The sequence below is a fragment of the Acanthaster planci genome, linkage group LG10, assembly GCF_054643075.1.
Source record: "Acanthaster planci isolate LZ-2023a linkage group LG10, COTS_SCS, whole genome shotgun sequence".
In the NCBI taxonomy this organism is placed as follows: domain Eukaryota; kingdom Metazoa; phylum Echinodermata; class Asteroidea; order Valvatida; family Acanthasteridae; genus Acanthaster; species Acanthaster planci.
Genome location: NC_141786.1, coordinates 11,714,756 through 11,739,224, shown reverse-complemented (window position 1 = coordinate 11,739,224; position 24,469 = coordinate 11,714,756). Strand labels below are relative to the sequence as shown.

Genomic DNA, 24,469 nt, shown 5'->3' with positions numbered 1-24,469 from the left:
CGCTTGGTAGTCGACTGGGAGTGTCAGTGCTGCACCACCCTCAGTTCCGATGGTCGGAGTTCGCATTGTATCGTTACGATGGTGTCCACTTATCTGACATGGGCAACGCGTATTTTAGGGCCAACTTAGAAGACTACATCATTACTGCCTTGGAAAAATAGAATCGTTTCCCGGGATGGGGGCCTAATGGGTGGCATTGTTCAAGTGTTTGCTCGCGTAGGTAGTATCAGAAAGGGAGGCTCGAAGTCCGGGTGGTCGTCCCAGTGGGGCGCGCGTTGCGCGTCTGGCGGGAACTACCTGGGAGCGACACGCAGTTTCCGAAGTAAACAAATAAACAATTTAGGCAAATTATCTCGCAGTGATTATAACGTAAAGTTAGTTGTTAGTAATGTTTCATTTCGTTTTTCTTAAACACTACGCCAAGCACCCTCTTGTTCTGGTGGGGCTTATTCCAACCGCCTGTTTAAGCGGTGGAAAAACGGCGTGCCTTATGTAAGTTTTTCTTAAGTTGTAAAGGATAAATAGAATCACATGACTATTAATTATAGGACAAGCACCTACTGGTTCCGGTGGGGTTTGTCTGCATGGCAAGTGTGCCAAGGAATTCCAACCTGCTATGCCAAGTGTGGCAAGTCTTTCTGCTAACAACCTTGCCTTTTTCTGCCAAGTGTGGCAAGCCTTTGCCGAGTTTGTTCCTGTTTTTCTGCCAAGTGTGGCAAGTATCTCTTTGGCAAGTGTGCCTGAGTATCTACCAAGTGTGGCAAGTATGGCAAGTGTGCCAAGAAACCTTACAGAATTTCTGCCAAGTGTGGCAATAGAAAGTGGTGTTGAAATCAGCAAAAAAAAAATAAACTTGCCACTCGAAATCTTTGCCAAAAACCAAAACGTGGTGTCAATGTGTGGTTTGTGCACATAGAGTTGGAGAATAAATTAATATGGCTCAGACCTGTTAAACCTGTCAATCATTGGATTGCAGGAGCCCGCTTATAATTCTGTATGTCAAAGGCTTGACTCCACTCAATCTACTGGCCTTTCCCTCTAACAAGCAACAAAAACGGCAGGCATGGAGCGCCTTGCCAGGACTTTGCCACTGAGACTGGTGACTTAGCGGGGCGTTACTAACACAGGTGGATCTAATACTTCACTCGGTGATACAAATGTCGAAGTGAAACATAATTATATCCTGCAGTTATGTTTCAGATTCAACCTAGCAAAATGGAAGAAATATACCATCAAGGTCCAAGCTTTTACTGTTCAACAAACGGTTCTGTTTTCTGTTAAATTAGACCTTCACTCTTGCAAGTGAGTTTGATTAGTTTTTATTTATTTTTCAGTGGGGGACATTTTCATGTAGGTCGAAAAACCGTATTAATTAACATATCAGGCAAAAGCAAACTAAAATTGAAGAAAAAGTAATAACCGAACACAACCATCACAACTGGTACATTGGAACAGAAACGGAATATTTCTTTGTGTTATAAAAATTAAAGGTTATCTTTCAGCATCTACGTTAGGGAAAATAGCCACAATGCAAAATATCTTCATATAAAGACTAAAAGGTACACTGATAACCTTCATATTCCCTTTGAATGTTTCTCATTTTAAAAGATTTAGGAAAGATACATTGTCAAACGTAGTTTAAAAATGCAACATTGCTTCCTGGCTTCATTGACTTACGATATACAAATTTAAAAAATAGAGGGTCTGACTTTTCAATCACAGCAGCACATTTCTAAAGACCTTTGAGAAATATTCTGTCGAGGATCAAAATGTAAGACCTTCTAACAATTTGATTCAAAAGTGGTGATTTTAGATTTTACGCCTTTGGAGCAAAAGTGTTACCTTCGACATTGTGTGGACGGAGATGTTCTGTGTGAAGCTGTACCTTCGATTGGTTGACATCGTTCTCCCTGTTTGGGGGACAAGTAATGCATTTAGAGCTCAATATTGTATAACGTCGACTGAAAAAGGGGCATTTCAAATAAACTGTTCGACAGTTAAACTTGGAGTTTAAAGGAGTGTAGAATAGACTTACACTTGAACTGGATGCAAACTTTTTTCATCTGAAAAAAAACACAAAATCATGATATAGCATTTTCCTTGTTGATTTACAGCATTACGTGCAACTCCATAATCTACGGGAAATAAGCTACACTCACCAGTGATCTCCTTTCCCTGTTTTCCTCCATCTGAACATTGCGACATCGAATTCAAAGACTCGTTTTCCCTTCAAGTAAAAGAGAAGACATTCAGTGTACTTATGTCAATGACGAATTATATTTTTTTTATAGAGGAAAAAGTTTGTTCGGCATTGTGCACGCATAAAAAAAGACTTAACCGACTTACGCATCTTTTTCTCGTACTTGTGTCTCTTCTGCAAACAACAAAATGACATTTTAATTTTGATATTTTCACCAGTTGGAAATTCAGTGTTGACAAAATTCACTGGTTTTACACTGGGCTTAACCCCTTCACTAACATATCCAACACTATATTCTTAGTGTGGTCTGACAGTTGAAAAACTCAACCCACCATTTTCTGCTTGTAGTGCAGACATTAATATAACAGACGGGAATATATAAGTCGGTGTATAAGGACAAAAGAATAAATTGATATTTCCCCGGCACAAGGCACAAGGTGGACTGGATTTCTTTTTATGTTAAAACTTTACCTTTGGTATGCCCTTTGAATTTCTTCCAAGCCACTGCACTAAGCAAGAGTACGACAACCAGTAAGAGGGCTGCAACAGCAATAGTCAAGATGACACTGATGTTCAACTTGCCACTCGTTCCCAAAGGCGGCTTCCCTCGTGGTAAATCGTTTACTGGACCTAGATGAAAAAATGAATCACACAACGAAGGAAGTTATTCGCAAATGCTAAGATTCGCAGACAGAGATTTCACTCATGTAACGAATTATAACTTATTGCCAAAGACACTATTGTTACTCATTCAATGTTTTGGTTCGGTAATCAAATAACTTGCATCACTGTATCAAAACAAATACTGCATTTGAGATTTTTGGATATTGCATAGTGGTACAAAACCAATTCACAGTAGTCGGAACATAATTATTCAGTACTGTTTACCAGTACTCGACTTTACCGCTGGAAAACTTTATGGAGCGTGCCAATCAATGAAAGTTTGATCACACGTGTCGAATGTTATTAAAAGGGCCTATAATGTTTCTTAAATGTGAAGTTTGAAGGAAAGGTACAAACAGAACCAGCTTGACTGATAAAACCTATGGAAACTTTAAAGCAGCAAACACACATACCTCCTTCAGCACGAATCGGTTCACTGCAAACTTCTCCGTGACAAATCCTAGAGCGTACTTCGGTGAATTCCTTGATCGAGGAGTCGCTTTCCTGATTTGTCTTACACCACACTGAAAGCAAAATCTGAGTATCGGTTCTTGCGCATCCACCACAGTCAGACCAGTTCCCATTGTCTTTTGTTTTTGCTTCAAGCCGAAGACATTCATCAGCCCCGCCTTTGAATCCTCTGACTGATAAGGTGCCGGCAGCTGAATCCAATACGAAACCTGAATATATTTTTGAAAGTAACCAGAACAAATTATCGTCTTCTAAACCTTGAATCAAAAGGAGGCCGTTAACTACTGGAGTAGGTTTGCACAATAAGCCTTTTGTAAGTTAAATTTTAATAAAATTTGGTATCCCGAGTTATTTTATTGCGCTAAAACACAACAAACCGAAAACACTGTTGCTATAACTGATGATTCACGGCAAGCTTTTGCATAACGACCACCGTCTCTGGATGGTTCTGTTGTGCCCTTCTTATCAATTGGAAATAGTGTATTGATGCAAGGCGCCTCTTGTGCCACTAAGAAAAAACTTGCCCGAATCACGAGGTCAAGCAACAGTGTTTTTAGTACGGAGAACTAAAACTATTTAGTTCACGTGAATTTACATAACTCAGTGTACCAGATTTTATTAAATTTAACTCGCAAAAGTCTTATTATAGCTATAATCAAAGCCTGATTATATGATTGATTTTGCAATAACGATGTTATAATAGAGCACTGAGGATGAGCGCGCTATTTCTCGCTTCGAGTGCGCGATATTAATACATTTTGCTGCTACCGACCGTGTTGGATATGACTACTGAAGTAGGAATTGTGATTATGTAGGTTATCATGGGACACCCCTACACATTACCTCAAAACTCACCTGCTGCACTTGTTGGAGGCTGAGCTGGAGGATATTACAAATGGGTTACATTTTGTTCCATCATGCAAAAAAAAATGGGAGACAAAAGCCCAGAGTTACTGCTTGGTGGCTAAGTTGCTAAGTTTGGTAGCTAATTTCTATATCATGATGGAACATAACTCGTGTATTTTCTTTAAGTCTTCTATAAGCTCTGAATTATGGCCTTGCTATGCTGCCTTTCAAGCCAGCACTGTGCAGTTTGAGTTGGCATAGCGGGGACATTTCTGGTATTTGTTTTATCACACCAACAAAAATGTAGTTATTACTAGCACACAGCACCTTACCAACGTTTTACAGTAATGAAAAATAGGAGGCAAGCCTCCTGATACACAAGTGACTCGAGATACGTCAAACTGCACGTCGTACAGGAGAATTATATAGCAAGTTAGCCATTAGCACTACCGGTAGCGTACAATTATTTATTTAAGGTTGATGGTTGCCTCCCTCTCCAACAAAAAGTAGAAGAATCACAATTTATGCTTACGAAGAGTGAATCCAACTACCCTGCCAGGCTTGGGGCTCCGTCCGACTTCATTCCGAGCATAGACCCGGATTTCGTACTCGGTGTACGGTTCAAGGCCCTTCACGGTATATATGTTCGTTAGTCCAGGTACATCACCTTCCGATACTTCTCTTCCCGTTGCGTCCGAAGTCTCGCGGTAAGTGACTTCAAACCACTGATATTTCCCTCCATCGTGTCCAGCGATCCAGGTCACAGTCAGGGTATCTACGGTACGGCCGACTGCGAGCACAGTGGGCTTGCCCGGTCTTCCTGCATGTATGTATGGAATAACTGTTACTAAATCGTACTCTTCGTTTCTGCGCGGTACGGATGTAAAATATTTTTTTTATTAAGTAGCCCCTAGTGTGAGATTTGTATGGCACATTCACATCACTTTATATGGTTACTAAACCACAGTTGGGAGCGTTTTAGATTTAAGCACTTTATACGCCATTTTCATGTCTTCAATTCCAGTACTGCAGCTTTTTTCAATAGCTTTCATTTGAATAGTTAAAGGACACGGTTTTCCTGGCTTTTCTACGGTTCACAACATGTGGTTGGCTATAACTGTTGACTACGTTCCCGTTTCCCTTCTTTTAAAAAGCTCGTTGTAAGCTTTGACCGAAGAACTTACTCGCTTCCAAGAGACTGGCTGCCATTGAGTCTCTCTCTCCAACACCATTTGAGGCCACACAAATATAAATCCCACAATCTGCCCGGGAATTCACTCTGTGTACGACAAGAACACTGCGAACTACTTATCCGACAACGTCATCCCCGCTGGCAGCACTTTCTACTATAGTGACGGATCTCAAGGAATTGGTGAGCCTCGTTCCGTTCGGATTATACCACTCCAGTGCCGGCTTTGGGTTTCCTGCAGCGGTGCATATGAAAGTTGCGTCTTCACCACTCCTTACGTGGACATCATTGCTCTCTTTGTTGGAAATGCCAGCAACATCTGTTCATAGATCAAAGTTTAAAACCGGCTTCTTGCTTCATTTCTTTGACGTAACCCTTTACAGTAAAGGGTGTAGATTTATCTATCTTATGCGGCCTTCAAATATCACACGAAAGGCATAACAATTTCTTATATAAGTAGTCACAAATAGATCATAGTTAATAGCTTATAGTGTACATTCACTAACACCACGGGCGACGCTCTATCGGAACTTGGGGCATCTGACGGCACGCCGTTATTTACTCGGCACGTGTAGTACCCTGACTGATCCCTCGTAATGTTACTCAGAGTCAGTGTGCTGATGCCATCGTTGTTCACCAAGGAGGTCATAGCATAGCTCGAATCCTGCTTCTCCCAAGTGACGACAACAGGTAAGGGTTTGGCATCCACGATGCATGTCAGGACAACCTCAGTGTCTTCAACGATAGGACTGTCTGGAAATCTTTGAACTGACAAAAATGTTGGGGCATCTGTTCCAAACAAAAGACATTTATCAGCATTTCATAGTTTCAGAAGTGTTCATGAAAACACGTTTATCCTGCTGTCAAGTTGGCAACGGATTACGGCAAAACGTGTAAACACGTTTAGTAAAATTTGGTTTTTAAGGTTATTAGGGTATAAGCAATTTTACCATCACCAATCTGTAACTAGCAGGGGAGCCTGCCATTGCGTTTGTATATCAAGCTGATTCGGCATCTAGGGAGGGTATGGAATTCAGCAGGATCTAAATTTTGTAAAAATTTTATTGCATTGTAAAAACATACCTAAGGACTTACCTCATCAACTCAACGCAAAAACTAAACTACATTAGAATTCAGCGAATTTCACAAGTTTAAGCTCACCTATTAAAATCTATTGGACAAATAAATTTTATAAGGTTGTTTTAATACATATCACATGGGCCAAATCTCCCAACTACAGTGCAAATATGACTGATGTCAGAATGGGGGGGGGATGAAAAGAATGATTCAGACGTTACAGAGCTGACTGTAAGATGCAACAAAATGGGCGAGTGTCAATAACATCTAAAATGTGTAGCCCTTAACTTACAGTGCACAACCAGAGTAACTCCAAGGGAGATAGAATTAGAATTTCTATCCGATATTGGTACACCATTGTTTGCTTTGCAGGTGTAGTTTCCAGCCTGCTCTTTTGCAATGCTACTCAGAACCAATGTACCGATACCCGTCGCTGTTAACTTGCGAGCTCAACAGGTCCCGTGAACCCAGCTTCTTCCAAGTAATGACGTCGGGCAACGGATTGGCATCAACTTTGCATGTCAAGTTAACGTTGCTGCCTTCGTAGACTGGGTTTTCAGGAAATTGTTTCGGAGGCAGGATTGTCGGTGCGTGTGTGAAAGAACGAGGAGGATGTTTTAGTCAATCCCCTATTCATATATAGTCAATAGCCAAAGCGTATGCTACAGTAATCCTAGTCTTGGTTTCAAGACGTTAGTGCTTGATAGCGGACACCGTGCATAGTGCGACCCCTAACGACTCAAAATTATACTGTGCGCCAGCTCGCACTAACGTCTTGGGAATCTTGCAGCAGCGTTTTAACTTGTTTTTTGTTTTTCCCTCGGCTTTCCAAGGGAACCAATCAGCACTCGCTAAATTGCAGATGATAAATTTTGATGACCTCAATAATACACCGTGGTATGGTCACATGCATCATGGCTGTCTGCAGTCCCGTCAACACAGACACGACAACCCAGACGTTCGTACAGAGTTAGCACGGAGTAGAACGGGTGATACTCAAACTAGGTTAGGCCTAGGATATGACAGAGGATGCTGTTCTTGGTGACCCATAATCATGTACAGTCAGTATGCCCTCCCCAACTAACTAAAGCGTCCTTACAGACCATGCCGACCTTAACCTTCGAGGACGGAGTACCCGGACTGCAAGTTGGTTTTTGTTTTCTTGCTGCACGTGTAGGGTTTTTTTGCCGCTTGTGTGAGTAATTTGGTCCCAGGCAGCATGCTCTTTGGGAGTTGCAAAAAACGAGAACGTATTTATTGTGTGATATCGGGCGATTTTGTTTTCCCAGTTTTTCTGCCACAAACATCGCAAACGTGATGCCATGCAACACAAGAATAGTCCCCAACGATATCTTTTAGAAGAGTGGCAATTTCATGTCTAATATGGAGTGAAAAAAATTTGTGTTACATGTCACTAATTCCCTCCCACAAACCAGACACTATCGACATCGTACTTGCTCGCATGAAGCCGCCATGTTGTTTGAACTTCGAAGTACATGTACATAATTATAATACCAAGGCTATGAATATTTAAGAAGATGGGACATTTGCATACAACTGCCACACCCCCATTCTTGCAAGATTCGCAAGACGTTAGGGAGAGTAAGTAAAATCTACGTGTGCGAGGGCGCTCTTCAACAGAATTAAAACAACTATCGATCACTGACGTCTTGGGCCAAGACTACAGTAATCAAGGCCCTGGTACCAGTATTGGCAGGAATACACGGCAGTGGTGTGTCTAGTGTTTTGAATCGGTATTTTTTCTTCAAGTAAAAACGAATGTAAAATGGTTCTTATTCTTTACAGAGTCTTCACGCCAAAGAAAGGTGGCACTACCGTTTCTTTCCAAAATGGCGGTTTCAATTATATGAAAGATTAAACAATGATACAAACAACCACAGGTCTTTATTCACATACCCTAGTTTCTTCACAGAATAATAAAAATTCGTTATATATATTAAAACCTGATGACAGTCGAAATATTTCTTCTGAGTTCAAAACAACATGTTTATCATATTCCCACGTGATATACACTGACGATGGTAAAATACAGAGGCTAGGCCTATATAAGGAACAGGTACGCAACTTACAGTGCACAATGAGGGCAACGTTGGGAAATTTCCCATGAGTTGTCGACACACCATTGCTTGAGCTGCAAGTATAGTTTCCAGCCTGAAACCTTGTGATGTTAGGCCTACTCAAACGCAGTGTACTGATACCGCCATTGCTTACGGGTAAGGTCAATGGATCGCTCGAACTCTGCATCTCCCAAGTGACGGATTCGGGTAAGGGGTTAGCATCCACGATGCATTTCAGGAGAACCTCACTGCCCTCCACCACTGGGTTTTCCGGGAATTGCTCGAGATAGAATCTCGGTGCAGCTGTAAATGTGTCGGTATTGACAATCAAAAACGTTTTGGTGATAGTTGATGTCAAGCAAGCAAAAATGGCTATGGATGGACCTTGAGAGTTCCAGACAGAGTATAATCCCAATTTTAATCTCATGATCAGAGTGAGAGCTGAAAGTAAGGTTTAATCAGTAAACTACAAATGCCACAAACAACTGCCTATTAAAGGCTAAGTGGAGAACTTAACATAAGATACTGCATACGCTTTCGTAGAAACAACTACATCAAATGCAATAGGGTGGGAGTTTAAATACTGTCTCTGCCATTGAACAGTGGGTGATGAATTATTAAAGGCTGAAAGTCTGTTCTATGGCATCACGAAGGCTTCTCTCCCGACCTCGACGAAGAAGACTGTATATCCTAATTAGGGAACTCTAAACTTAGTCGTGGTTTTTTCTCTCTCTTAGTCGCTCAGCCATAACCATTCTAAATATTTCGAATACATACCTTTTACATGAAGAATTACACTTGTGTTTATCCATTGACTGTCCTCCGTGTTGGACGCGTGGCACTGCAAAACATGTCCGTGGTGAGTTAGTCTTGGCAAAAGTGTTATCGTGCTAGTGCTGGTGGTCAATTTATCGGCGTCGACGGTGTCCACTGAGGTGTGTGTCGTTACCTCTTGTCCACCTATGGTCCACTTGAATGATGCTCCAGGATTGATGTCTGGTACCATGCAAGTTAACCTGTGATAGTTTCCCTCCGTCAGGGGACAGAGCCCACCATATGGCGGGAAACTTCCGGCTTCGTCTAACAAGCTGATACGGGTTGCGGGAACTGGACAAAAAATGCCAGACTAGCGTGACTCAGTGGAGGCGACATAACACATTTTCGATGCGATTAAATTCCTAAACCGAACTAAGGAGGAAGAATGTCAGACTGAATGCCAACTAATAAAAGCAAATACGAGAATATGAACCGCCACTGTTCTTAAATACAAGCTAAGCTTACGCAGCGCAATATAAGCCATTCGACGGATGAACCTATTACTAGCTATTTATTCAACTCAACTCAAATCAAATCAAATGTTGTCTTTTTGTCACTACTTGGACTGCTCTCAATCTTGGATATGTATGATGTATGGTCTTTTCGATGTCTACTCCCAGCCCAAAAGGGACCGTACAGGTTTAAACGTAAGGGTGCCCCGTATAATATTAATTGACCCTCTCGCTTCGCAAAATCAGACTACTTTGAGTATTCGTCCTTCAAGGTCATAACCTCCAGTGATAAAATTCTAAGGCTTGATTATGATGAGGGTTGAAAAATTATGCTAGGATCCCAGTATTTTATTACCATATTGTCAGAGGGAGGACGTGGTATACATAAGAGGGAACGAAAGAAAACTTGAATTGACAATGCAGTGTAGATAATGTAGCAAAATATTACCATGGAAAGCATGTCGAAGACAGTTGCCTGCATAAACAATGGACTCTTAGTGTTTGCAGGTCTTCAGATGAAAACAAAAGTGTGCCTCTACGAATTTGTAAAGCGTTGGCCAATCACGACACGCGAAATCCGTCGACCCTTTCCAAACGTGCGTTAGGTCGACAGATTTCACGCGTCGTGATTGGCCAACGTATTGCAAACTCTTGGAGGCGCACTATTGTAAATTGCCCGTATTAATGCATGCGCGTTTGCAACTGCAAGTCAATATATACTTTTTATGCTCTCACCTGTAACAATCACGTATATGCTGCAAAATCCAATCTTTGTATGAAGTGCTTCATTTTGAAAGACTGCGCGACCAATGTACATTCCTTGATCCAAGGGAAACCGCAGCGAATCAACCGTCAGTAGGCCTATACTGCTCTCGTTAAGAGTTTTGGTAGACACTGAAAACTTGGAATCCAGAAATGGAGTGGACAAGTTCGGATTTCTGTCATAGATGGCTGAGTCGTGAGGTGTCAGCCAGATGAAATACTCGAGCCAGTAGGAGGGATCATCGATGGTGTAGCTGCAGAACAAAGACGCCTTGCTTCCCTCGACGGCGCTGACCCTTTGGAATGGTGGTGTAACAACACTCAGCAAACAGGAAACTGAGAGGGGAAAAGCGTAAGAGTAAGGTGCTTGCAAAAACTCCAAAAATGTTACCCATTATCTGTTCGGTGTCCAATAACCCCCCCCCCCCAACACGTAAGTGTGTTTTTGCCTGCAACTGGGGACCCTCTATTGTTCCTCTTTTGTTTGTACTTTTTTACAGGACCACCCATATGTTTTGTACACAGTTGTCAATCGGGGACCCTCTGTCAATCGGGGACCTTATTGTCCTCTATTGTTCAGGGTCCCCAATTGAATGCAAAAACAAACTCACCCACACAAGTGTGTGTTTGTCTGCAACTGGAGGACCCCCTGATGTTCCTCTTTTGTTTGTACTTTAATTTTTTTTTAGAAGACCACACATATGGTTTGTACACAGATGTCAATCGGGGGACCCTCTGTCAAACGGGGACCTTATTGTCCTCTATTGAATGCAGGAACAAACTCAAACACAGGCAAGCAACGATGGCCAGTGGAGGCCGAGAAAACAGAACTGAATTATCCAAGGAAGGAATTTTATTCGAGGGTCCAAAAATAATCCAGAAAATCGTCTTTCCTTTTTATTTCAAAACGCCTTAATCACCTATTTGGGATATAGCCCCGTTGTCCTCTGGATCCACCAGTTGGGGACGGGACTGGACAGTTAAATGTCTATGTTGCGTACCTGAGCTCAACCCAGATAAAGGGGGGTCTTTGCTAGGCATCTGAAGTTCCCCTCAATGTAGTACGTCCCAATAGAATGATAGAGAGGCTACGGCAATTCAGATAATTTTGCATTTTCCCACTTCAGAGTTTCACCCACGTCAGTATCTTCTTTTTTATTTCCTTATTGTCAATAACTTCAATAATGGTCAGCACAAAGTTAAGACGAGTTCGTGGTCATAGGTATTTAGTGCTAAGGGTAAAATTTATTCTTACCTGTCTGGAGGCGTGTTAGGCCGATTGCCATACAGAATAAAATAATCGAGAGAGCCATTCTGATGTTAAATATTATACGTGTGTGCGATCGAAGAGCTGGAAATCTTCTATAATTTCAATGGCCGAGCGGAAACGAGTTGAAAGTAAAAGCAGCATCGCGCGTACTATCACGTGTGATTCATAGAAAGAGAACAAAAAATATTGCAACCTTCGGGGAGCGTTGAACTCTCATATTGAAACGTTTTAATTAAATGCATGCACTAGTGTAATTTCCTTGATCCTCACCTAAGCCTGGATGCTTACGTTTAAAATCAACACAAGTTGACATCTCAAGTGATTAAATAATCACACAAACGACGTTAGATACAAGCTTCCATAGGCCTTAATAATGGCCATAAAAACCCCAAATTACCTCCCAGTACAGAAGTCCGTCTATACACTTTGCATACACGATCGGGGTTAGGGGTAATGAATTCAATGAAAAGAGTCAGTCTTCTATGGGCTGACTGTTTTTATCATAAGAAATTGCGACATTGGGTCGAATGAATAAAAAGTAGCATTCGCTTTTACTACAATTTTTGAAGCATTTACTCGTGTTTGTGTGAATGATAACGAAGCAAATGCTTTTAGTTTAGTGCAATTGCTAAAACGTAAAAGTATTTACTTTTTACTCCATAAGCATGTGCTTGATAATAAGCAGTTGCTTCATTTTGTATGAAGAAAAATAAGTAAGTTCTACAGAATTTGAGTATTTATTTGACATTTTTCAAGACTGGATCATTGCAAGCTTGAAAACGAGGAGCATTTGCTAATGTTTAAAATGGCAGCGTTCATGTATGTCATTCGAAAGGAAAAGCTGTATGCCTTAAGGAGGGAATCTCAAGAAACCAGATGCCGGCAGTTGTATCGATTTGAGAGTGGCAGAGCAATTTTCTTCATCAAGGTTTTTGCGATCAAAATTACTGTCATCATGCTTATCTGCCATGCTGAGGTCTTCAGATACAGTACCTTGCTGCACTCTGTGTGTCTGTACGTGCAGACAACGGAAGCCCTGTTGTGCAAACTGTTCGGCTGTGAAGTCAGCCTCAAGCATAAGGCATTTGCTAATATCTAAACTAAGAGATGCTGAAAAGTAAAAGAAACATTTTATTCATACAAATTCAAGCATTTGCTTATACTTAATGCTTTACTTCTCAGTAAACGCTTTTGCTGTTTGCTTGAACTTAATAGCATTTGCTATATAGTTTTTATTCATACGACCCTAGGTACGTTAACTGTAATGCTAACGTTTCCAGACAATAAAGGTAATGGTCTGGTTTCAAAACAGTGCGCAAAACTTTAACCAAGCCATCCAAAATCATCTTTTTGTTCTCCTTTTCATTCTTTCAGAGGACAACAGCTGTTTCTTTTTAAACTATGATGTCGATTTGAATTAATCACACATATTAAATGTGTTCAAATGGTGGTTGTTTGGAAATCTCTTTTTTTTTTCAGAAAAACATAAGCGTTTGTGGGAACATAATTATATTCTACACTGCGAGAAGGGAACAAATATAATTACGACGAGTGCCCTGGCTGCTGAGATTTTGAAGGTATCTATCAGTATAAAAGGGACCTAAAATGGGGTGATGTCCCCCTTCAACTATTTAATATAAAGTGCTTCTAGGTTTGATTTGTACTATATACAGTGCATACACAAGTTGAACAGGTAGAAGTCTAGAGATGTATCTTCGCAGAAATTCGGAGAATTGTGTTGCGCAAATATGTTTCAAGAAAGCAAAAGGGGAGGGAATTCATGACTTCCCATATGTATTTTGATTCTTGACCGTGACTGCACCCTTACCTCTACAAATTCAGTCTGCAAAGAGGTATGCAAAAAGCCCATTGAACCACATTGTGATTCTAATGAAAAAATCCGAATGATTTCCGGTACCACATCAATGTCAACGCAAATTGCAGTCACATTTTCAGGGAATACAATAATGGTTTCATACATTCCATATGAAAAAACGTACACCACAGAAAAATAGGAGACTGTGCTGAGCCCTATTACTATTTTTGAATTACAATGTACAAATAGCTTGCATCTGGAAGATCCTAGATTCCAGATATCCTTTTCGAAACCACTTTTAATTACACAATGGCAGGCTGAGTGTTTGAATTTATATTAACTTTGACTAGAAACTACTGCTGATTTGTTCTTTGGATTACTAACTCTCGGTGTCAGTCTTCGAGCATGCATTTTCCTTTCTTAGTCACTGTCAAGCTTTTCGAAAGGGCACAATACCCTGTTCAAAGGATCTTAGGGATATCTTGGGGCAATTTCTTTCTACCCAGTGGCCTCTTTTCGTATCTTTTATATCTATAAAACTTTTTTACATTTTCAGAACTTGTTTAAAAAATTACTCGCAATTAAACACTTTTCAGATCGGCTTGTAAACAGTTTTGAAAGCGAAACACGTTGTTTGTAATATTAATTGATATCATATAGAGAGTCTTGACCTGGGTAATGGTTAGTAGTGTGAATACTCTTCATCAAGTGGGATGTGAATATTATTAAAACTTACCAGTCGTTGAAATTTGAATGCGCTGGGGTGATCACATGCCTTAAGCTTCCATTTAGATATGGGGGAGGGAATATATCCTACCATTCACTCCCTGGTATAAAGGAATAATCCCTCCATTTGAAGCGATGTTATTGAATTTCTGGTATTATTTAGACAATCACAACCTACGCAGATCAGTAGTGTAAATACTTGTCGTTAAGTTAGGTAACCAAAAACATGTTATCTATTTCTACTCTAGAAATAGATAACATGTTATTCGGTGAAAATCAGTTCTCAAAGAAATATACAATACTGTTTACATTGGTTTTTCCCCCTTTAGACTAGGACTATCAACGTTATGACCCAAACTTTGGGGGTGCATACTGAATTAGCAAAGCTCTGTTTTGTCCTGAAAATCGAAATGAAAGGACCCATGAAATAGAAATATTTTACTAATTCCTTGGAAATGCACTTTTTGTGTTTCAAGTAACCCAATTTTAATTTTTGTTTCACCGTTTAGCGTACTTGGTTTTGTGTTATTGGGAATTCGCATAATCGTGAGCAAAACTGTGATGTAATCCAAGGCAAAGAGCCTCAACATTTCATTGGTATTTACGCACACAAAATACTAAATTTTCATACGTTCGTATTTCAATTTCTTTTTGGGCAATCACAGGTCAATTTTGCCCAGTGCCTGGTATATTTTTGTGCATTGGTAAAAGAAAAAATTGACCATTGGTTGATAATTTGTCAATGTTCGAACGTGCCCTTTATCAGAATGGCCTTTGTGTGTGGGGACGGTGCAGACTGGCAGAATTGAAGAATGTATTAGAGTGAAAGCGTGACAATCATAGAAGAAAAAAAGAAAGTTTAAAGCCAGGAATTTGATTACAAATGCAAACCTGGCAGGCTGAGGGTAAGAATGGATAATAAATAACGAGCTTAATTGAATACCATGTAAAAAAAATCATTCCCAGGCCTTGATGTCACAGCCAACTTATTCAAGGTCAACGAGACAGTCAATTTTTATTTGGCAACAGGAAAACAACGCCAGTGGCTATACGTTCCTAACCAGCTGAGATGGCACGTCCGATACTCGCCCCGATTGCAACTGATTCTGGCTATATTGACCCAAACAAAACCAAATCAAACCAAACCAAACAAACATATTGAGCCACTTCACAAGAACACGTATTTCATTATCTTTAGTGACAAATCGTGTGTAGAATTCCTGGGAATCAAGACAGTCTGTGTTGTACACAACACAATGTATCAAGTCGAAAGACTCACCCTTCCTTTTACTCGTTGACCAAGTCCACCATAGTACCTACGAACAGCCTAGTCGCACCATCCCTCTCCTAACTGAAACTTCGACATTGTTGCTCTTCAAAAATTAATGTCAGCGAGACCAAGTGTACACAAAATCCCCATAGAGTTTCTTCCATAAACATTTTACATGTGTGAATTATTCACAACCCTGCCAATTCAGCACTCTTATTGGCTAAGACGCGATCCCGGCAGTCTATATATAAATACAAACCGACCAGCTTTACTGGTCAGCATCGATCATTCCCGAGCGGGCAGCTCCCGCCGAGTAGCAACTCCTGGACCGTTTGTGAGCGTAAAGCTTTGCCATGAATAACCCTGTCTGTCACTTCCGAATAAACGTTCTGAGTTTAACATTGTGTGCACTTACTATTTTCATAGGCCTTGGCTTCCAGTTTGTGTGTACATGGAGAATATACCAAATAAATTATGTACATGTACATGTATACGTACCCATGCACATGTATATGCACTGTGTACATGTACACACACGTGCAGCTTTTGTTCGTTTGTCTATACCTACTTTTCAATGCGATGTAGGCGTGGTCTAATTTAACGAGTGGTAGCTTCAAAGCACAGTTTAGAAGGACGTAATGCTGTTTCTACATGTATGTCATTTCACTCTGAAGTTGAAACGTTCAAAGTCCCAGATTCACACATGGCAAGTGGAAACGATTTCACCAACAGCCAAACTGTCATAATTGGGTGAGTAACGAAAAACCAACAAACGCCTCGTCCATGAAATTTGACCTGTCTGGTCGAAGTCAAGTTCATTGCGGGCACTGCCATTCCGCACCGCATAGACAAGTGAGCAGATCACGTAGGCATATCTTGTACCGACGGAATACACATGTACAGTACGCTGTGCTATAGCCAATATATTGCCTGCATTAAATGCAACACTCAAAATGGCAAACGTCAGACATTGCACGACGCTGGTACTTGGAGTGTTGCAGTTTTACGTGGGCTCCGAGTCATCATCTGCTGAGGGTAAGGGGCAAGAGGCTGTTTAGAAACGGGGAAGTGACAAGGGCTATGCATATGCACATGCACGTGAGACGTGTATTAACCGGGGGACGTCCAAAAGTCTCCATTTCATGTTGATTTGTACTTGTACATGAGGTTGAATCGTGTTGACTCAGGTTGATGTTGACTCATGCAAAATAGGGCTACACCAAGCAATTGAAAGGTTGCTGCTAGTCTGAGCAGTGCTGTTCGTCCGCTAACATAGTTGCTATTGGTTACCCCTTGCTGAACCATGGTTGCTTCTTATGGACTCAATTGCTGTTGCTGTTACATTGGTTTGAATATTCATGATTGAAATAAACCATTCATGCTGTCATTGGAAACTACCGATTGTTCCAGGCGGGAAACCTATAAATACTGGCGCCGAGGGAAGCTTCCTTCTTGTGCTACGTTTCAATCATAGAAACCTTAATTTTGTTATAGTTTGATAACAGACACACTATAAATGAGCAACATGAAATTTATTATAAAGTGGTGTCATGATTTGTGCAAACCTATATATATATATTCTAATCTAATTGAACGAATAATTTGAATACTTAAATTACAGCAAATACAAATGAATGCTCTCTTCCGAAAGGTCATGGTAAAAGAAAGGTTTTGAGCAAATAAGAATGCACATTTGTTGTAACTGGCAAGGAATACGTTAATCCGAAATCCCAGTCACATATTTCTAACCGCTTTTATGAAACATAATGCACATTTATTTGAAGGATGCAAAACGAAGTTGAATGCTCGTTATTGCGAAAATGAAACCAGGTTTTAAGTCGTTTCAAAATATACGTAAAATTGAAATTTATTAGATCGGGCATTTTCCAAAATTGGCTGGGAAAGCCTATATTTTGGTCTAGATAATGCACGGAGCCCTTAAACTTTCTGGGCTTTAACTCTCGCAGATCGGGAGGAGGTTTCCGTGACTCAATCAAAGCCTAACCCTTTATTGGAAGGAGATGACCTTGTGCTAACCTGCATTCCAGACGTTAGTCGGACGTTCAGGGGATGGATCGAATGGAAAAGCGGCCTTCAGCGGAACAGCATGGTCAGTCTCGGCGAACCGACATTCACACTCGCCGATAGCTCACTTATCCTTGCAAGTATTACTAGGGACCAGTCTGGCTGGTACCAGTGTGCAAAGTACACCCAGTGGAACTCTAAAGCAGACGGGACACCTTCGCTTTCCTCAGTTGTTCCTGTTATTGTGCACTGTGAGTGAAAAAACAGTAATAAAGCTTTCCATATTTCACATTGTTGTAGGAGAATATGTTTTTGTAGTACAAAAATAGATTTCCGTATTGAGAAACACTCAGAATAGCTTTTTATAACTTCTTAGGTTACACTGGAATTTTTACGGGATTAAAACTTCCCTGACGTAGGCTGTATTTTCCAAGCACGGTATTCTCTGAGTTTACCAATTTAAGTGTAGTCATAAAGTAAAACCTCTTTTTCAGCATGGGTCTCCGAATCAAGCAGCACATTTTATTGGGTAGCGTGACAGGAAGGGGCGAAGCAGATACATTGACTGGACTGCGGGACAGGTCATACACGGTGGATTCTACTTCTCTTTAATGCTTCAGTTTTCTAACTGTCTGAGAAAAGGGAAGTTAACTATTAACGAGTTTCTCGCATTTAACTTTGCCTTCAGACGGCCCCGAGATTTCCGATAAACACAGGAACTGGGTTGGGGCGAAAGAGGGCAACATGGCGATTTTGGAGTGCGTTGTCAAAGGGAACCCCCTCCCTTCAGTGACTTGGTATGGTCCAAACGACAACACTCTATCAAGTTACATGGGAAGGATTTCGCTGGAGCTCACCATCAGAGGAGATAGTGTTATAGGATACACCATCTGTAGCCGCTTGATTATTCCAGCCGTGGTAGCTTCTATAGACTGCGGAACATACAGGTGCAAAACCACCAACCATATCGGAAATTCTGACGAACTTCGAGTCGAATTGAAGGAGACAGGTAGAATTGTGCAAATTCTCCAAATCATGGATCGTGCAGCGGTTGATGATTGAATCCTGAACAGTTGAATAATATGTGATTGACGTAACATTTAAAGGAATTAAAATTTTTTACCACTGACTAATCGTAAAGACGTGACCAGGAAATAATGTTCTCCTCGAGTACGTTCTTCGTGTTAAAACAAACGAACAGATCATTGGAGTCCAATGTCGTTTAGCTAGTGTCCAGTATAGGTGTTTTTATATGAGACAGAGCTGCATACTTGACAAAAACAGGTCGCCAGCCAAAATATCACTGAATCCTCATTATCAGTGTCTGGTTTCCAGCAGATTTTATCAAAGCCCAAAATAAAAAGATTGTTTAGTTTAGGCCAGCCTACTCCATAAGCATGGGTATGGCCAGGGCGGTGAGAATGGGGTCGGAGTGTAACATTCCCGTTAGTTAGTTTTGCCGGCAAAATCATGGTGTCATCTACAAGAATGGAGAAGGAAGGGGGAGGTCCTGTAAGTCTCAGGTTGGGGAATCAGACAGTCACAATGCTCATGAAATTCGCGACAGTCTGTCGGCAAATTTCATGATAGCAGGCCCTGATTTAAGTACCTCCTCCAGGTAAAACATATTTTCTCTGATTTTATCTTTTCAAATAAATATGGAAGCATCCCACTCGAACGCAGTGTCATTTGTCTGCACAATTCAACTTTAACAAGCTAAAAAGGGCGTTGGCATGCACAAGGTTTTATCCACTACAAACACAGGACAAGGGTTCCCCTCGTTTGCTCTGTTTTCTTCTCAATCTATTCAATTGCATCTTGACATGAACGGAAAAAAAACTCTTTTTAGCTTGTTAACGTTACGTTGAGCTCTGAAGAACACTGAGACTGCGTTCGAGTTGGGTACATCCATATTTATTTGGACAGATAAAATCAGAGAAAACGTGTTTTACTAAGAGGTGCTGTTTAAAATGGTCAGGTGACACCCGTGTCCCTCAGCACAAATTACAAGACTTTTCCTTCCGTACTGTTTCAGCAAGGTGCAGTTTGAAGTCACGGTTGAAGTACTGTAAACATGTTGATTCGAAGGAATCGCGGAACACGCCTTCCCAAGGGCTTGTCCAAGGTCTGGTCGGAGCCCGTTACGTCAAAAACGGTAATGACATTGAGACTTTAAGAAGTTAAATTAAGTGATATGGCATAGAGCTAAACTCAGCCAAACTTTGTGCGTTCGTTAAGTTTTCAAATATTTTGATAAGTTATAAAAACTAATTCTGAAAACCAGTTCCGAATTCTCATACTCAGGATCGATCCCTACCCCAATACCGACCAAGGGACCAGCATCGCTCCGCACAGACGACACCTTAGTCTTTGTCTTGATAACAGTTGGCTCGGTGGTGCTCCTGAGCATTGTCATCTCCTGCTGGCGCTATTTCAAACGCGACGAATCCAACGCTGTTCAAACAACCAGTCGAAACCTACGTAAGTCTTATTGTTTACAATAGAAAATGTGCCAAGTGTGTACATCATGCGTTTTGGTCCCATGTGACGGATGCACATTAAAAGGAGAGGTCGCTTGACTTTTACAAGGTGGGCGCACAGAATGGAGGTAAACCAAAAAATACAAACATGGCAAATAATTGGTGATAATGTTTCTTTGAAGGTATTGGTTAACTAAGTGAGAACAAATTTAAAGAAAAAGCAGGGAAAGGGTAGGTTATCCTCCTTTCAACAAATCCAAAATTGGGGGGCGGGTCACAAGCTGCACCCTCTCTGAACCGACTACTGCCAGTGTCCGTTGATCAAAAGCATTCAAACTATACGTGGCGGTCACAGTGCATGTGAAAACGACCGGCTATCTTGAAATGCGTTACAGGACACGTCCTTTTTTACCGGATAGTGTTTCTGACATCTCTCTGAGAGGCTGTGGATGGGACTTCAATAAGACAGATGAAATAATCGTGTATCTCGATTTTAATACTGGTATGTACTTCTTCACCTTTATAGGAGAGCCACCAATTGCCAGGACTGTTTCAGTTGAGCTGCCTAATAGGTGAGGGGATGCCGAAGCTAAATCATGCCTGTATGGTGTCTGGCAGAACACACACTTGGACTTAGTTTTTTTGTTGTGCAGTCGAACCTCTGGTTTCAGAAAAATTAATACAGCTTTTGATGTACAGCAACAAAGCAGACTTTCGATTTTTCTCAGATGGAGAGAATGAGCTCGAACTACAGATCACAGAAAAGGTTGGCAGCTGTGAAAGGGCATGCCTCTAACCTGATTTAAAACATTTATTAAGCTACAAAAATCGAAATATACCTACTTAATTGAAAACCCATCTACGATATCGCGAGAGAAGTTTTCTTTTTTCTTATATATAACAGGTTTGCCCTTACCCAACGTATATTAATAAGCACTGTATGCTCAGTGCTTGTCCGAGAGCTTGCGAAAAAAACCTCACAAGCTTACTCGGGTGGGACTCGAACCCACGACCTCCTGCTTACTAGTGCAGATGTCTTAACCACTCGACCACCGAGCTTGCCGGGATCGGCTGGCCGGTCCGAGTCAAATGGAGCAGCGGGTACCGCGAACAGTTTTCAAGATGTATTTTTCAAGATGTATTTTCTTTTTTCGTTCATTAAGATCATCTTTGTAAAACGTTCAAGTAATTGTCATTTACATTCTGTACTTATTTGTCTTTTGGAGGTCTTTTGTCTCCACACACAGCGCTGACGAATTACCGCCCACCTACGACGATGCTGTCGGTAAGATAAAATTTGTCTCCTGAGACTATAACGAATTGAATCGCAAAAAGTACCCAGAAATTGTCTTGAGCTATTTTGCGAAATCATATAAACTTTCCCAAAACTGCCTCTCGGCAAATGTTGCTTTAATATCCTAAAACCTTTCCATTTATCAATCCACAAAGTGAAGGCGAGATTTCTTGGCTTAGCACCTGGTTGCATTGCTGCAACTGAGCAGTGAGATGTGAGCATCGTTTGGTACTTTGAAAATCATAAAGGGGGGTTAAAAAGCGTTGAAAGGCAGATCAAGCGCTGAGCAGTTTGAGCACCAGCATCTGAACTCCAATATTCTGAACCTGCTGTCAACTAAAATATATAGTTACATTTGTAGTTTCATGGGAACAAAATGACTAACATGCTCAACACTCGAGCCAGAGAGACATTGATGCCCGCCGTCCTGCCGGCAAGCGTGCACTGGCCTACTGCCTACGACGTAGATTGTAGGGACAAACATGGGTCAACAGTGCCGACCCTGTATCCATCTTTGTGTCAGTGTAGACAGAATGTTTCTATACGATTGGGTGCTGTCCAGAACTCCTTTACAATAGCTCTACGTCTTTTTATGTCTATATCACAAACCTAGGCTTTATTCCTACGAGATGGTTTAGTGTTTAATATGTTACTTAGAATACCAGGGCTTTTTTTAGTGGAAACCCTGACTTTCCTAAATTGCCTCGACGTTTTTTACATACGTGTCTGTCCCCTTCCTCTTTTCAAATATGTAAAGAAAATATCGAGGCAGACCCTCCTCCCACGTATGAAGAGCAAGAAGAGCTGGAGGCTGTTACTATAAACGTAGCAGGAGATTCTCAGGTTCAAGAAGATGGAGACTAACAGGACGGGATATGTTTTGCGCTGAAACTCTCTGGTGTGGGCTTTATCCATTAGCTATATAAAGATTCATCTTGGTCATTTAACGTACGTTAGCAAAATAAATTGTGTTTCGCGATTTTTTTCACCATACAAATTTGTCTTTTTCTTCATTGGTGTAGGCCTACAGTTTTTTTGATCGATGTTAATGTTGTATGAGCCATGTTTCTCATGTATATTCTCTTTGATTTAAGAACTCATGCTTTAAAATTTACGATTGAAGATCAGGAACATTCGACTGACGCACCTCGAAAAAAGATTTCCGCAAAGATCATAAACAGCAGCATTTCTCAAACACACACTTTTGGAAAACGAAAATATCAGAGAAAGTTATATGGATCCCAAACATTCAAATATTACTTTTAAAAAATCTTACTGTCGAGCGCCTTGTTTGAATATGATGAGTGGCCTTTGTATGCCATGAAAGGGAAAGAGAAAAAGGAAACAAGCACTGTGTAAGCTCTCTAATTAAGAATTTGCACATTTTACAACTGCGTTTTCAAAAATTTTGGTGATCACGCTGATGCAAATTTTTTTATTTCACGAGCTGATACCCAAGCGTGTTGCGGAAATAAAGTGCGGAAAAAAATGCTTTGAAAGGTTTGACATACTCGATGCCTTAAAACTGGTGGAATGAAGATCAGTATGAGTTCGTTAAAAACGAAAATGCACAGAATGCGCACAGGAAGTTGTGCACTGCACCAGATGTCAGTTAATGAAAATGAAAATACCCGGTTCTCTGAAATGTGCGCAAATGAGCGCACTCATGCACAACTGATTGTCATTTGGTAGTGTCAATTACAAAGACCAACAGCAGTGCAGATGTTAATACCCTAAGATAAGTAATATGAATATTTATAGGTAAAGAGTGGGAAAAGGTTTAAAAAAGTGATCCCCGCATTGTTCCTTTAGTTTTTACTCACAAGAAAATTAACTTTGCAAATCAATATTTCGACTGTTTTTGTTGTGAAAACATCCATGAAGCATTTCAAAGGACAAATTTCAACGAATTACAAGATTAACTCATGCTGTGTAGTAGCCAACATTTTTATTTCTTTATTTCTGATTTCCTTTTATTGTTGTATGGGGGGGTCCGACTCGAACGCAAACTGAATAGTGTAATTTTGACTTTGAACGGTTTCGTAACGTTTGTACAAGTCCGCTGCAGTGATTGCCCCTTTGTAAAAATCGTCGAATCTTTCCATACACCAGCGCACTTGAAACACTGTGCTCAGAAAGCAAGGATCAGAAAGGGAAATCCTCGAGCGTTACAATGACGACTTTGCATCTGGATTCATTTGAGGGTTAAAGCAGCACATTAGGAATCCGGACCAGAGCATGAAATACATGTACATGCAGTGGCGTAAGTCTGTGATGGGAATTAGGGAAGGGATGGGAAAGGTGGGTGGGGGATGACTTGTCTGGCCTTAGAAATTTGAAAACAGGAGGGGCGACATCATATACACTATATCGGGGGCGATATTTATGATAAACATGTACATTGGTAATTAGTACCAAATTCATGCCGAATGTCAGATCAGAATGACATACATATGGCGTTTAAAAATTTGCTTTCCTTTATGTTGATATTGTAAACATTTTAGTCGCTGGGAAATCCTGGAAATTCTTCACAATCCACTTTAATTGTTTGGCTCATCAAAAACGTAGTTTGGGGTGATTCAATAGCCCACCCCCGTTACCTCAGAAAGGGTGGGGGGATATAGGCTATACCCCATCCCGCAGGATTTACGACCATGTGTAGTACATGCAATTAAGGGTTGTAAGGATTTGGTCACCGACAAATAACACAGTCAAGCTATGTGCAAACCAATCTGCTTTAATTTTTAAGTGTTCAGAGCGTCACGAAGTGACCATTATGATAGCCGTTTCATTTTGTTAATGACAGCACAGGATGGTTGGTGTATTTTAGGTCTTTTGCTTGACATGTGGCAAAGTAACAGCTCACTCATTTAGAAAAGCTGCTAAACAAAGCCTAGTCACTGAGAGAATAACACAGGGAAACTTCCTACTTAGCTGAAATAAGTTTAAGAAAAATGCTCCTAATGCATTGCAACTTTGGAAAAAACGGATTAAACTAGACGTAGTGGCTGTTGTTCTCGAAAGGTCGTTAAAA

At 40.8% G+C, this 24,469-nt stretch overlaps 3 protein-coding genes across 12 annotated transcripts in view; 1 reads left to right on the top strand and 2 right to left on the bottom strand.

Moving 5' to 3' along the window:
* LOC110989826 (uncharacterized) overlaps nt 1–5,810 on the bottom strand; it is a 16,209-nt gene extending 10,399 nt beyond the window's left edge. Inside the window, exons 1-9 of one of the 5 annotated variants that reach the window (XR_015426675.1) lie at nt 5,365–5,810; nt 4,713–5,000; nt 4,190–4,213; nt 3,277–3,543; nt 2,672–2,830; nt 2,347–2,374; nt 2,160–2,227; nt 2,036–2,063; nt 1,843–1,910 (exon numbers count right to left, since the gene is read on the bottom strand). Coding sequence is in view for 4 of the 5 variants with exons in the window: in XM_087142168.1 (XP_086998294.1) it covers nt 1,843–1,910; nt 2,036–2,063; nt 2,160–2,227; nt 2,347–2,374; nt 2,672–2,830; nt 3,277–3,543; nt 4,190–4,213; nt 4,713–5,000; nt 5,365–5,389 (955 nt within the window). In the remaining variant the exon portion in view is untranslated. The remainder of the gene's footprint in view (nt 1–1,842; nt 1,911–2,035; nt 2,064–2,159; nt 2,228–2,346; nt 2,375–2,671; nt 2,831–3,276; nt 3,544–4,189; nt 4,214–4,712; nt 5,001–5,364) is intronic. The other 4 variants (XM_087142169.1, XM_087142168.1, XM_087142170.1 and 1 more) reach the window with 4 other exon arrangements.
* On the bottom strand, nt 5,564–16,339 carry LOC147797764 (B-cell receptor CD22-like). 3 transcript variants are annotated; one of them, XM_087142176.1, is made up of 6 exons: nt 16,205–16,339; nt 10,528–10,890; nt 9,302–9,631; nt 8,537–8,827; nt 5,876–6,158; nt 5,564–5,688 (listed from the first exon to the last, which is right to left on the bottom strand). In XM_087142176.1, the coding sequence occupies exons 2-6, from the start codon at nt 10,607–10,609 to the stop codon at nt 5,655–5,657; spliced, it is 1,020 nt and encodes a 339-aa protein (XP_086998302.1). In that variant the 5' UTR covers nt 10,610–10,890; nt 16,205–16,339; the 3' UTR covers nt 5,564–5,654. The 3 variants fall into 3 exon arrangements, with proteins under 3 accessions (XP_086998302.1, XP_086998300.1, XP_086998301.1); XM_087142174.1 differs by lacking the exon at nt 5,564–5,688 and having other exon boundaries at nt 5,830–6,158; XM_087142175.1 differs by lacking the exons at nt 5,564–5,688; nt 16,205–16,339 and adding an exon at nt 15,646–16,184 and having other exon boundaries at nt 5,830–6,158.
* LOC110989832 (cell adhesion molecule 2-like) lies at nt 16,247–24,469 on the top strand. 4 transcript variants are annotated; one of them, XM_087142173.1, is made up of 8 exons: nt 16,247–16,386; nt 17,604–17,746; nt 18,350–18,670; nt 19,697–19,816; nt 19,966–20,142; nt 20,668–20,713; nt 21,368–21,426; nt 22,193–24,469. In XM_087142173.1, the coding sequence occupies exons 2-8, from the start codon at nt 17,707–17,709 to the stop codon at nt 22,297–22,299; spliced, it is 870 nt and encodes a 289-aa protein (XP_086998299.1). In that variant the 5' UTR covers nt 16,247–16,386; nt 17,604–17,706; the 3' UTR covers nt 22,300–24,469. The 4 variants fall into 4 exon arrangements, with proteins under 4 accessions (XP_086998299.1, XP_086998298.1, XP_022110180.2 ...); XM_022254488.2 differs by lacking the exon at nt 16,247–16,386 and adding an exon at nt 16,454–16,671 and having other exon boundaries at nt 17,604–17,912; XM_022254489.2 differs by lacking the exon at nt 16,247–16,386 and adding an exon at nt 16,469–16,671.

Coding starts and splice junctions, on each gene's coding strand:
- LOC147797764 (XM_087142174.1), bottom strand. CDS start 10,609: ATGTACATTGGTCGCGCAGTCTTTCAAAATGAAGCACTTCATACAAAG. Junction 9,632..10,527: donor CATATACGTGATTGTTACAG/GTGAGAGCATAA, acceptor TTTTTTGTCCAG/TTCCCGCAACCCGTATCAGC. Junction 6,159..8,536: donor CGTTGCCCTCATTGTGCACT/GTAAGTTGCGTA, acceptor TGTTTGGAACAG/ATGCCCCAACATTTTTGTCA.
- LOC110989832 (XM_022254488.2), top strand. CDS start 16,590: ATGGCAAACGTCAGACATTGCACGACGCTGGTACTTGGAGTGTTGCAG. Junction 18,671..19,696: donor AGTCGAATTGAAGGAGACAG/GTAGAATTGTGC, acceptor GTACTGTTTCAG/CAAGGTGCAGTTTGAAGTCA. Junction 20,714..21,367: donor TCAGTTGAGCTGCCTAATAG/GTGAGGGGATGC, acceptor TGTCTTTTGGAG/GTCTTTTGTCTCCACACACA.